At 38.6% G+C, this 13,026-nt stretch overlaps 1 protein-coding gene across 7 annotated transcripts in view; it reads left to right on the forward strand.

The window, feature by feature from the left end:
- Positions 1–13,026, forward strand: part of ccser2a (coiled-coil serine-rich protein 2a) — a 41,705-nt gene that overhangs the window by 9,172 nt on the left and 19,507 nt on the right. For 6 of the 7 annotated variants that reach the window (XR_013328061.1, XM_077729675.1, XM_077729678.1 and 3 more), the window contains exons 1-4: positions 3,314–3,805; positions 9,023–10,317; positions 10,384–10,595; positions 12,529–12,610. Coding sequence is in view for 6 of the 7 variants with exons in the window: in XM_077729675.1 (XP_077585801.1) it covers positions 9,066–10,317; positions 10,384–10,595; positions 12,529–12,610 (1,546 nt within the window). In the remaining variant the exon portion in view is untranslated. Of the gene's footprint in view, positions 1–3,313; positions 3,806–9,022; positions 10,318–10,383; positions 10,596–12,528; positions 12,611–13,026 lie in introns of those variants that run through there. The other variant, XM_077729676.1, reaches the window with a different exon arrangement.

The raw sequence follows: 13,026 nt of genomic DNA on the forward strand, positions 1-13,026 counted from the left end.
TGGCCAAAAGTTCATGTTTTGTCCAAATATGTACTCACAATTTGCACAATGAATATAAGGCGTATTAGCTAAAGTCAAAGTGGCGGCCCGGGGGCCAAATCTGGACCGTCGCATCATTTTGTATGGCCCGGGAAAGTCAACCATGAGTGCCGACTTTTTGTTTTAAGATCAAATTCAAATGAAGAAGTTAGATGTATATTAAATTTCTTGATTTTCCCCCTTTTAAATCAATAATTGTCATTTTTAATCATTTTTTTACTGTTTTTAGTTCAAAAATAATTTTGTAAATTCTAAAAATATATTTAAAAAAAGCTCAAATATACATTGTTTTACATCTAGAAAAAAACTGGATATTCAGGGATTTTATTCCACTTCATTTAATCCAGCTAAAGAATGCACAATGTGCACAAATGTTAAAGTATAACATAGTAACCACTTATCTTCTTATAACTACCCAAAAAAACATCTCGTTAAATTAAATACTACTTCTTTGATATCTGACCATTTACCAGGAAAACATTTACAGCAAAAAATCCAACGGAATAAATCTGAGGAGATACTCTGGCAATACAATGTCGTGACATTGGTGGAGGTCAAGTGTTTCAGCTATAGGAGCTTTAGAATGCCCAATAGAAATCTCTCTTTTCTTCTTCTGTGTACCCTTTCCTTCCTTTCATTAGTCCGAGTCCCTCCCCCATTTTCTCCCTCTTCCATCTCCCCCTCATTTCAGATCCATTTTTTATACATTATGCCATCACTCCCATTTACCCAAGCGTTTCCTCCCATGTCTCCCAAACACACTTTATACATTTCACTCCCAATTTGCCATGTTTATGATCCCTTCTGCTTCCTTTTTCTTTCCCCTGGTGGACACTGACGTTCTTTACAAGGTGGCATCGATGTATTTTTGGCTTTTAATGGCTTGTTTGTCAAATGTCAGACACTTTACAGGACCGGACTCGCTCGTTTATTCGTTTCGGAGCCCCGCCACGGACTCCGGTCAGACGTGATAAATCCCAGTTGTATTGCCCAGCCAAATTTGATTGGTTTGGGTCGGCGACCAATCAACCGACAGGTGTATTTGAGGGAGATTGGTGTCCAGTTGCCGATTAGGAATAATTAGGGAGCAATTAAATAGCGTTGGTCATTGAGTTTCTTAAGAGAAAAGATAATCAGAAAACAGACAGAAATTATTCCAGTATTTTCTCGCATCTAAGCTGTATTTTCTCACATATAAGCCATATTTTCTTGCATATAAGCCGTATTTTCTCGCATATAAGCCGTATTTGTTGCTAAAAAAATGACTGAATGGAGGGTACAGCTTATATGCGCACAAATTAGACTTGACATTCACAAAACGTCATAACGCAAGACAATGTGGTCGATATGGTAATTTATTTCAAAATAGAGAAAAGATAAACAGATAAAATGCATTAAAAATATATTTTGACGACTGTGAAAGAAATTAAAGGAAAAAAATTAACAGGATTGGATTGGATGACTTTCTTTAAAAATTTTGTTGTCACAGTAGCAAAAGAGTGAGAATACAGACACAGAAAAAGACATTTTTGACATAAATAGATAGGTAATCAGTAAGTTAATGAATAAATATTTAAATAAATAAGCATGTTGCTGAAATATTGTGAAATGAAATGTGAAACCATCTCATATGAGATAATTTGTCAAAAGGCCATTTTAAGGGTGTAGCTTATATGCGAGAAAATGCAGTACCTTGTATTTAGCACAGTTTTCCCATAAAAGATTGTACACGTTGACAAGACATAATAAACCCGGGAATAGTCACCATTAGACTTATTTAATAGACTGAGCAAAATGTCAGGATCGGTCGAGCTGATAAAGAGCGGTCGCAGTGTTGAATTTTTAATAAACGAGCATATTTTATGACATGAAATTCCATGTTATGGCGGCGGTCACGCGAACTTAAACACAGTTCATAAAAGTGCGGCTTGGCTTTGAATATCTGAAGCTGGACTTAACATATCTTCAATTAAAATGCATCATTAAACTTCAGAAAAAAACAGGCTTTGCGGTTTGGGAATGGCAACCAGCCTTCAAAAATTGGATTTTTACAAATTGCACACCAGAAAATAGGACTTTCAATTACTAGTTTTGCTAAAAATGAAGGTTTCCAAAACTCTTTTTGGTTTTTTTTCGGGTTGTGTCATTCAACAGGAGGGAAAGCACGATCCTAAATTACACATGTTGAATTATTTAGTGTTATTGACCAAAATCTGAAATGAGTTGAGCGATCACCGATGGGTAGCGGCCCCCCAAAACAGCTCTGATCATATTGCGTGCATATCTTGTGAGTTCAGTGTTAGGTTTCATAGCTTTAGAAAGGGAGACCTTTTACATTGTATCCGTTAAAGTGGCTCTTCTCACGGAAACCTGCTTTAATATGCCAACAACGCCCAGAAAGGCCAAAAGTTCAGTGTTTCAAGCAGAAATTTGTCACGTAACTGCATATTCTTTCGGAAAACTGTGCAAAGTATGGCTAATAATACAAAGAGAGAGAATAACATAAATAAATATTGTAGTAGTCTATTTATCTGTACATAAGACAAATTTTCAGGCGTTGAAAACAACAAGGAGCCTCTTGGATGGATGTTAGAATCCTTCCCTCTAGTGGTCATTATAGAGAAGCGCAACTATGCTTGTCAGTGCGCCCCTTGTGGTTACAGTAGTTAACAACCTTTCAGCGGAAATCTATTGCAATTGATAAGATGCCAAGTGTGATTTGTAGCCTATCCTTACCCCAAATCCAAACAAATAAGAAACTAAGTGTCATTATTGAAGCTGCAAGGCCAAGACAGAGTTTAATATACATGCAAAAAGGTCAATTAATGTCATCTTTTCCTCACTGTGCGTCATTACAACCGAATGAAAAGTCGCATTATGAACTGCGCTTCTTGGTAGGGATAGTCATTGTTGCCAGGTTGGGTAGTTTCCAGTAAATTTGGATATTTTAAAATTCGAGAAAGGGGAGAATGCATTGCGTCTGTGGTAAAATGTAAAAATGGTGGTTTTTAAAACAACCTTTTTGATTAGTATGAACAGCTATGAACTGTCTCCATAATGCACTTTGAATCAGCCAGTAAAGACAGTAAAACTCCCTGTAAAATATTGCCAGTTTATTCCTTTAAAATATATAATTTAGGACGTTTAAAAAAGAATAAATAACCCTTTCTAAACATCAAATAATAGATCAAGTTGAATAATAATGTTTTATTTTGAACTGGGTTTTGCAGTGACACGCTCTTTTTGATCTGGCAACCTCGGATGTCAGAAGCGACTGGGGTCGCTCCATGGTAGTAGTGCCACATTTGTCCGGTATTTACACTAGTCGCGTCTTTACTCCGATTTCATCGTCCTTCCTTTTTTCTTTAAACACGCATATTTATTTGCTTTCGGTTTCACTTCGAATCCAACAAATTTCCTCTTTAGGCTTCTAAAACCAAACATCACGTGCGATCTCCGGCTGTGAAGGACTAAATAACGGCGTTGCTGAATTGTTTGTTGACTGGAAGCATCCGTCCGTCCCAGAACGCGGCTGCTACTTTTACAATGTACATCTTTTAGATTTGACTTTCCACATCGCTTTCTTTTACAACGCGATTATTTATTCGCATCGTCAAGATTTATTTGGACGTGGAATCATGTACCGATCGCGATAGTTTCCGAACAACTTGGCACCAAGTTCCGATGGGCTAACCTCGTTAGCATACACAATTCCCGAAGAAAACAAGAGGACTATTTACTGGAATCCAGTGCGATTTGAAATCTAGTAAGTAAAAATGATTCATATAATGTATGCATTTCATTTGAAATATGTTTAGTTTTGCGATTTCCTATGAAATCAACGCAAATGTGCTTTTTATATCGGGAAGTCGATGATGTGATTTGATGACGTCACTCCAGAGATATTCGAATCGCCTCTTTTGACATTTTTTTTAAATAAATGAAATAATTCTGCATAGCACCGCTAATGTTATGAATTTGCAAAACCAAAACAAACACAAAGTTATTTGCAGTTCCTCCTCAATGTTGATGTTCGATTTTATTATGTATTTTGTTTGTTTTTCTATGAATGTGCATTAACCAATTTTGTTTAATACTGATAGAAAATGTCCTTTTTTTTGTGAATTGCATTGAATTAAATGAAGATACTTTCTTAGATCATATGGCTATATTAGGTCAACAACGTGAGAAACATCTTTCAGCAGCTGTACAAGTTATTTTATCTTTTTATAGGTATTAATTTGGAATCTAACATAGACAAATGTCCCTCATAATTCTATAGATCCCGTGAGAAAGGATCACGTGACCCGATTAGAATTTAACCAAAGATGTCATGTCGTAAACTGAGCTTTCACGGGCACTAGTTCAAATATAACTCTGGGCTTTTACTTTATGCCAGACGTCACCTATTTGTATTTATACACCACTTCTTAAGCTCCTGTCAGTCAAATGTTTGTGTTTAAATTTGATCTACCGCAGTCTCGACGACGCGTGGCGCCGTGACATCAGCATGTCGGTAGAAACACGGAAGGGTGGTTACCCGTCAAATCCACGTGTGTGTTCCTCAAACACCTGTCATTTCAGCTCTGGAATGTTGCATCACCCTGGCTGGGAGTTGTTTTTATAATCGTATACCCACTTAACAGCTGAATTCCAGGTTGCATGACAACTCCCTGAAGTGTGTTTACTCTCCTGATATTTCTATTTACTGTATTTTCCTGTATATATGCCACAGGTGTCAATGTGGCGGCCCGGGGGCCAAATCTGGCCCTTTGCATCATTTTGTGTGGCCTGTAAAGTCAATGATGAGTGCTGACTTTCTGTTTTAGGATCAAATTTAAATGAAGAGTATAAATGTATATTAAATTTCCTGATTTTCCCCCTTTTGAATCAATAATTGTAATTTTTTAATCATTTTTTTCTGTGTTTTTAGTTCAAAAATCATTTTGTAAAATCTAAAAATATATAAAAACAGAAACTAGACCGCTACAGACACACTTCCTGGTTGTATTGGTAACATGACCTCATTTTTGAATATTTCTACATGCAATCCAGTAATAGATTTACACAATATCTCCAAAATATCACATAGGATGATTTTTCTTAAGTTTTTCCCTTCAAAGTAACACATTTATTCTCCCTATTAAAACCATGAATATAGAAATGAAACTTATGAATCAGAGGGCTTCTTATACAACAGAAATTGTAAAATTTTAATGGTGCGGCTTATATGCAAAGATATATGCGAGAAAGTACAATATATGTTTATTGTTTTCCAATATAGAACGGTGTACCTGTCACTGTGTGGTAACAACCCCGTTACAGGTGTCCTCGAGGTTGACTAGATAAGCCAAACCAGTAAATTTTGCAGTCTGCAGGCTAGAGTGACTTTTATAGCTGCAAAGTCTAATAATCATTCTTTATAAAGAAGCTATAAAGACCTTCCAGTAACTCAGTTTCACTATCTCAGTCCATAAATTGACTGTCTAGACAAGAGTGCTTTAATGCTAGAAAAGTGATGTTTTTAAGGGACTATGACCACCACCCTGGATAATAGTCTTTTTTTCAATTGGTGACAGTGAAAAGTCGAGTTTTTTGAGTGATTCTCACTTTGACAGCTCAATCTTCAGTTCTATAGTGTCACCAAGCCTTGAAATTAGTTTATAGATTTTTTTGGGGGTTGTTTTTATACCCTTGACATTGATACTGATTCCTGAGTGAGTACATATTGTAATACATAGTAAATTGGTCAGTGTATTCCTGCATGTGAGATTTATTTTAAAAGTTATTGGTCGATTCTTGCAAGATTTTTTTTTAAATAACTTCCAAGTTAGGATTCCTCTTAAAGAAGGTTACTTTGCCTTCTACTTTGAGCCTCCATGCTCCTCTCTAGGTTGTCATCGGAGCTAAATTTAGCCCAGTTCGCTACTTGTTACATTCTCTAGATAAGACTTCATATTTTTAAAGCCTTGGAGTCAATTTCCAGAAGGCAGATTGGTTAATTTTAGGTCAATTTGATTGGTTGAGTTTGCAAAATGGCCAAAAATCCACATCAATCTGCGCCCATCTTTTGGAAATAGCCACCATCAAAGATACTCTCAGTGACCGATGCATGCTAATGCTGGATTAGCACGACGGTCAGGTTGTGACAATTAAATGTGACTCTTAAATGCACTATAATCCCATTTCCCGGGCTCAAGTCAAGGTCGTGTTGCAGAGCAGCAGGAGACGTCTGCTTGTGTACTTAATGATTACCACATCAACTTCATTATCTCGTTTCTACTGTACTTGTCTACGTTAAATTCACTAGGACTGGTCGCCTGCCAGTCAATGATATTCACCAGTCAAGAGTCATATGCTGTTTGATATTATTTAAGCCTGAGATGGGATGGATTTTGGTTTTATAATATCTTTGTACATGGTAATGAGTTTTTAAGTATCTCTAGGGTCACAATACTTGAGCAATGGAAGTTTTTGGAAGTCATTCCGAGCCTGAAACTTTTACTAAGAGAATTTCCTGTCTGAAACAGGGCAGGCAAGCAGTGCCTACTTTGATATTTTTGTTCTCTCTGGTGAGCTCATGACATCATACGCTGGCTGGCATGCACATTGCACAGTGACAGGTTGATGTGGTTTCCATCTGATCTTGGTGCCGGGTTCCTTTCTTTGACTGTCATGTTTCTGTCTTCATTGCAGATTTTTGGACTGACTTTGTTGTCACCTATTTATATATTTTTTTTACCTTGCCTTTTCTTCAAACCACATCTGGAGATTGAATGATTTATATCGTAGGGGACTTTGTTTTTGTCCCCAAGCAGAAGCTGGATGCCAGTAAAGCTACAAGATTTATGTCCGTGCTAAACAAGGAATCGCGGTAGTCACAGATCAATGTTTCAGTTGTTGAACTTTCAACTCTGATTCTAAAGCTTTGACTATATCGGAAACTGGTTGGTTGGTTCTCAACGTCTAAGGGTAAGACTTTCAATTTTTGTTATGAAACGGCGAAAGACAGATTTTCCGTTCTTGGGTGCCACACCCTCCCCTTCTGGTCTTGTCCCGCCGTTGTCCTTGGCGTCTCATTGGATTAGCGTCGCTTAGCATCAGATCCCACTCGGCTCGGTGTTGTTTTCACTCAATACACATTAGTGTAGCGTCAGTGTGGCTTTCATCCCCGCCTCGTTCTATTAGCCCTCTCTAATGGCGCTCTGCTAATCGTTTGGTGGAGTGCATGGCGGCCTTTCCGCATCATCGGTTCAGGTTATTACTCTGACGAGATGCTGGTACTGTCAATATGAGTAAGATGAAGCTATGGTACACTCGGAAAGATTGAAGTCTATAAATGGCTACCTTGAATTTGAGTGATTTTCCATTCCATCTATTTAATATGCAATAATACTTTGAATGTACTATCAATGTAGGCCCATCCTAATTAATATTTGGAATCTTCCTCTAAAATTTTCGTAATTTCTCTCGCATATAAGGCGCATCTGCGTATAAGCCGCAATGTTTAAATTTGCCTTAAAATCGTTGAATTTTACAATGCAAGATCTGTTTTTTCTTGAATTTCATTCAAAATAATTTTTAAAAGCATTTTATCAGTCTATCTTTTCTTGATTTTCAAATAAATTGCCATATCGGCCGCATTGTCTTGCATTATGGGGTTTCGTCTGTCACCTTGCAGGGGTTTGACAGATGGCCATCACGGTTTACTGACCCACTGTCGAATCTGTGCCAGTTCTTTAGATACCCGATTTCCACTAGTGATCAGTCAAGTGACCCACATAAAGGCCCATCACAGCAAATTTGTTAAGGTAGTACCACTGTCTGATATGAATGAAATTTGAGAGGTTCTAGTGGAGGGTCAAACTCGAATTTAGACCACTTTACCACAAAGATTCACGCCCATCGCTTGGGGCAAGTAGGTCATTGTAGTAGCCCTTCCCTGAGGATGTTGACCTGATTTCCAGAGGTTTTTTCCTCCACACGGATTTACGTATGTGTGTTTATTGATGCGGATTACGCCAGTCAGACTGTGCCAGTAGCAGAGTGCCACTGATTGGATACACGTAAATGTGTGTTTTTGTGTGTGTGCAATGGAATGTGGGGCGCCCAGACTGATGTCCTCACCCGATACAGTAGATAAATTAAATATGGATTATATATCGTGAATCAGCAGTGTTGGTTGATTGTGGTGGATTAAATGGCAAAATTGTTAATGTGTTTTAAATGTATGCAGGAATAGGTCGCTAAGGGTCAATCTTTCATGCAAAAATGATCTGTTTTATATCTTGATTTGCCATTGACAGTCCATTTTTGGGACAATTCACCCAAAAACTGGAGACGATTGGAACTGAGAAGAACAATACAAATGTTAATTTCAATGTAGTCGTATTTTTCAAAGTATTTTGACATAACCGTACTACATAACAGAAGATAAAAGCCTTAACAATACACTGAAATCTGCAAGTTTATCAAGCCACAAATCTAAATCTCTCCCAGCATTGACTCGCCCTGTTCACATTGATCAAACAATGTTGGCCTTATTCCCGGCCGGGTTCCATTTCATCCCGCAGCCTTTGTGTCCGTCAGCTCTTTTTGTATTTGACCCCGTATGCTCCATTGATTTGTTAGCTTAGTTTCACTTTGGTTCTTATGATAAAATGCCCTATTTTTCCTCTTGTCCCCCATTCTGTTTAACCATCTGTTTTGAGTAGTGTCATCATGATCTGAAATTCAATATCGATGCCCAATACGGCTAATTTAAGAATATCGGATTTGTTTCCGATCTCGTAATCGTGTCTTTTTTGTTTGCAAAATTGAGGTATACTATGGCTTTTGAGTTTGTACTATTTGGAATAGAAATGTCCCTTCCACATATATTTTTCTCACTTCAATTCCTATGACCTGGTTTTGGACATACCTGGATAAAGAATTGCTAGTTTTCCCAGAAAAATACTAACATGTTTGTCTTTTCTATTCACAGCTGTGTGCCATTTCACCCTCATCCATGTCTCCGTCGGGTTCTAATGGAAGATAAAACATTGACCAAGTCTGCCATGGTTTCAAGACTCCCCAAATTCGGTGGGCGCTCTGGAAGTGCCGGAACAGGACATTTATCCAATGGTTCCTCAACCCAGGAACCCAAGACTGCTCCGGTACGCCCTAGCAGTACAATTCGAACCTCTCCTTTCAGTTTGAAATGGAAGAAAGATGAAGACCCAGCCCCTTCTAGCCTTACCGGCCCCACAGACAAATCGAGACAACTTCCCTCACCGGGAACGCCTATAATGCGGAGGTCTGGTGGCTTGGCGGTAGCTTCCGCAAGCCCCAAGGTCCTTCCAAAACAGTCCTTGAAAATAGCCCCAAAGGACAGCGTTAAACTTGGCCAAAGCTCTCTTAACGGCGCCCCTAAAACCGACCACGCCGACACCGAATCCCGCCTTACCCGACCCAAGTTACCCTCTTGTTCATCGATGACAAGTGGCTCCCAAGACCCAATTTCCCAGTCTGGCGAAAGTCTAGAACTGGAGCAGATGGTGCGTTCACACAGCTTCTCGCACTTGAAGCAGATTCCTTCTCCCAACAGCCAGCCTATGATACGGTCATTTTCCTTCAACCGGGCTGTGGAACTGGCCAAACCTCTGGCCAATACTCAACTCCGACCACCTCGAAGTGGTTTGCTCAAACCCTCGCAACTCGGCAATGGACGATTGGGTTTAGGACTTGGGGGAATGCGATCTGGTCTTGGTGGTTCTACATCTTCTAGTGGACTTTTGTCCAACTCGACATCTTCGTCCTCGTTACCAACGCGGTCAGCTCCCTCAACGCCAAGGGCTTTAAAAAAGCCGATGATCTCCACTAGCGGTTTCAAGAAATTGTTGGGGACTAGTAGTGGATCTCCAGTTCTAAGCCAGACAAACCCCACACAAGTCAAGCAGCAAAAACCAGTTCAAAGAACTGCTAAACCGTCATCAGTCCCTCCAAACGTAGACCCCGCAACCGCCGGTAAGGGCGAAGAAAGAGACAGTCACAATAACATCTACCAATGTCCAATTGGCGAAAGACCGAAAGACGAAACCGTGATTCCGCCCAACTCAAATCAGGCAGCGGGAGATTTTCAGGAAGACATGTCCCTGTCTTCTGCTTCATCCCTCGACAGAGGGAACACATGTGAAGAGTTTCTAGATGACTTGGACAGTGTAGGAGATGTCTTTAGTGATTTGGACCCTCCTCCAAAGAATAGCTTTCTTGCTGAAAACAGGGATTGGGATCTGCCAGGTAAAATCCATCGTCTTAAAGTGTCCTCATGGAATTTGTCTTGAATTTTTTTGTTCTGTCGCTCAGATCCAGGTGAAGAAAGCCCTATGCAGGACTCTCAGGGACCAATCGGGAAGCGTCTGGAGGATGGCCAAGTCTGTCCGGTCTCGTCCTTGGAGCTGTCCCCCTCCAACAGCTCAGGGGGAACCTATATGTGGGACGAAGAAGGTCTAGAACCACTGGGTGAACCCGGCTTGTATTCGTCCAACCTCTATGACGGCTCTCAGATCAACAATGTGGTGAGTTCCTTTACCTAGAATCTGATGTTTTGGTAGCTAATTAGATTAGATAACTTTATTTATTCCGTATTCGGGAAATTTCACTGTCACAGTAGCAATCGGGTGAGAATACAGACACAGCTAAAGATATTTTAGGCATAGATAGGTAATGAATAGGTATAAATACATAAATAATACATAGTAAATGTCCTCTTGGTTCAGTTTTGGAAGTTTGGTTAAATTTGAGTACAAAAAGGCAGCTAAAATACTTTAAATGATTCTAATGAGTGCAAATAAATAAAATGCGAGTATTTCTAAACCGGTCAATGGCATATTTCATTCTAATGTTTAGTCCTGTATTCAAATAGATGTTTTCATTCACAAAAAAAAAAAATGTAATATTTCGGACATGTAGCAGATATTTTACAAATTGTTTCACTGTCATTTGCATGTTTTCTCTTTAAACTTTTGAAGAAACTAAATATCCCTTAACTGGAAGCTCCCTTTTCTTCCACTGAGGGAACTGTTACCTTCTTCTTTGTAGTCCTCATGCCAAATTTTACTGGAAAAGTCTGTCGCCAATGGTTCGCCCACTTCCCCATGAAGTAAAGTGGTTATCCCTAAAAGGAATGCCGCTGTGTTCTCGCCACCGCTTTTGCGTTAATAGCATTTCCAAGTCTGCGCGTTCACGTACCGTGGCACTTGATCTCGGGACCACGTAAAGAGCTTTGCGGAAGCCTGATTAGAAATGGCATAATAAAGCATGTCTTTTAAGTACTCCTACCATGTGATAGAAACATTCAATTGGGGAAAAAATCATTGTTGGATGAAGCTAGATGAACAATTCATGAAGAAAATTGAATACATATTGCTAATCAAAACATTGAGTCACTATTAGGACATTGGGTCACATTTAGGAATACTTTTCGATACGTATACTTGTTGGCATTGTACTCGTGTTCCAGACAGATTGGATAAAAAAACAAGTCAGGAATGAAAGCTTATGTACAAGTGTGTTCTTTCTTTACTGCTTTCCTTTGACTTGCACATGCCTGAACCTTGCATATCCGATTAAAAGTCATTTACTATGTCTTATGGATATTTTGTGCATTGGAGATTAGTGCAGCTAATGTCATGTGCTAGTTTTCTGGTTTTCTGACTGTTTCATTGGCTGAATTTTGACTACATTTTTAGGAAACATACTTTGAATCCATTGATTGGGGAAATATACAAATTGTGTTTGTTCCAGAAAAATAATACACTCAATTGTGCATTGTTTCTCATTGATACTCATTGATTAGCAACAATGTAACAATGTTTGCAGAATAATTCTGATACTTTTTTGGTGGTAAAGTAACTAAAAAAGGAAAGATTTTCTTGTATATTGACTTTTGAATTTAGAGCATGCCTCTCAAGGATTAACTTTTACAAAAATATGAATTGTTTATGGCTCTTTCCGTTAAAAAGGTTCCCGACCCGCTGTTGTATGGTGTAAAGTTGTACTAAAATGATCCATTGTGGTAGCAGAATGGCTCCAGAAGGTGGCAATGTACGTCTATGAAGCAGCTAGACGTGTCTCGCACTTAAAAATTGTTCCTTTTTGTGTATGGCAGTCATGTTTGGGCTGTATTTGGCTCTTGTCTGCATTCTAATGGCACAGTGCAGAATCAGAGTGTCAGCCACCGGGCCTTGATAACATTTAAATAATTCCCCCTCCAGGTCAGAGGGGAGGGCTTGTATCATATTTAAATACTACTTGCATTGCATCACAATGTATGCTTTTAGTTATTTATTTTTTAAGTCATTGACTGTCAAAGCAGAAAGAAATCACGAGATTCAACATTAACATTTTTCATTGAGAGAAAAAGCATATTTAAACAAAATGACATGTAATTTTTTGACAATTAAATTGTTTTAATTTTAATTTTTCTACTATTTTCTTTCATTTTCTTAGGATATCCTGAATAACGTTGAGGTAGATGACGACGACAACGACCTCATACTGAATTTGGATCTCCCGGAGGATGGTTTACATGGTGAGTGAACATTCCGAGTTCTCCTGCACTTAACAGTCAATTTAATCAAACTTTAACATGAAATATCCTCAATACATTAGCCAACTAGCACTGAAATCTTTTATTTAAAGAATTCCAAACCATATACAGTTTCGCAGAAGCAGATATTTTCCAATTTTTTTTTTAGACCTACAAGTTTAGATTTCATTAATTTCTCCAATTACTCATAGCTAAGGGCAATTTAGCATACAGTTTGCCTAGTTTGCATGTTTCTGTGGAAGGAAACCAGAGTACCCAAATAAAAGCCACACAAGCCGGACGTTTGGTCGCCGGTCTTTTGGTCGCCAGTCAAATGTACTTAGATATTAAACAGTACTTGGATATTAAACAGTACTTAGATATTAAACAGTACTTGGATATTAAACAGTACTTAGATA

Source organism: Stigmatopora nigra, chromosome 12 (genome assembly GCF_051989575.1).
Source record: "Stigmatopora nigra isolate UIUO_SnigA chromosome 12, RoL_Snig_1.1, whole genome shotgun sequence".
In the NCBI taxonomy this organism is placed as follows: domain Eukaryota; kingdom Metazoa; phylum Chordata; class Actinopteri; order Syngnathiformes; family Syngnathidae; genus Stigmatopora; species Stigmatopora nigra.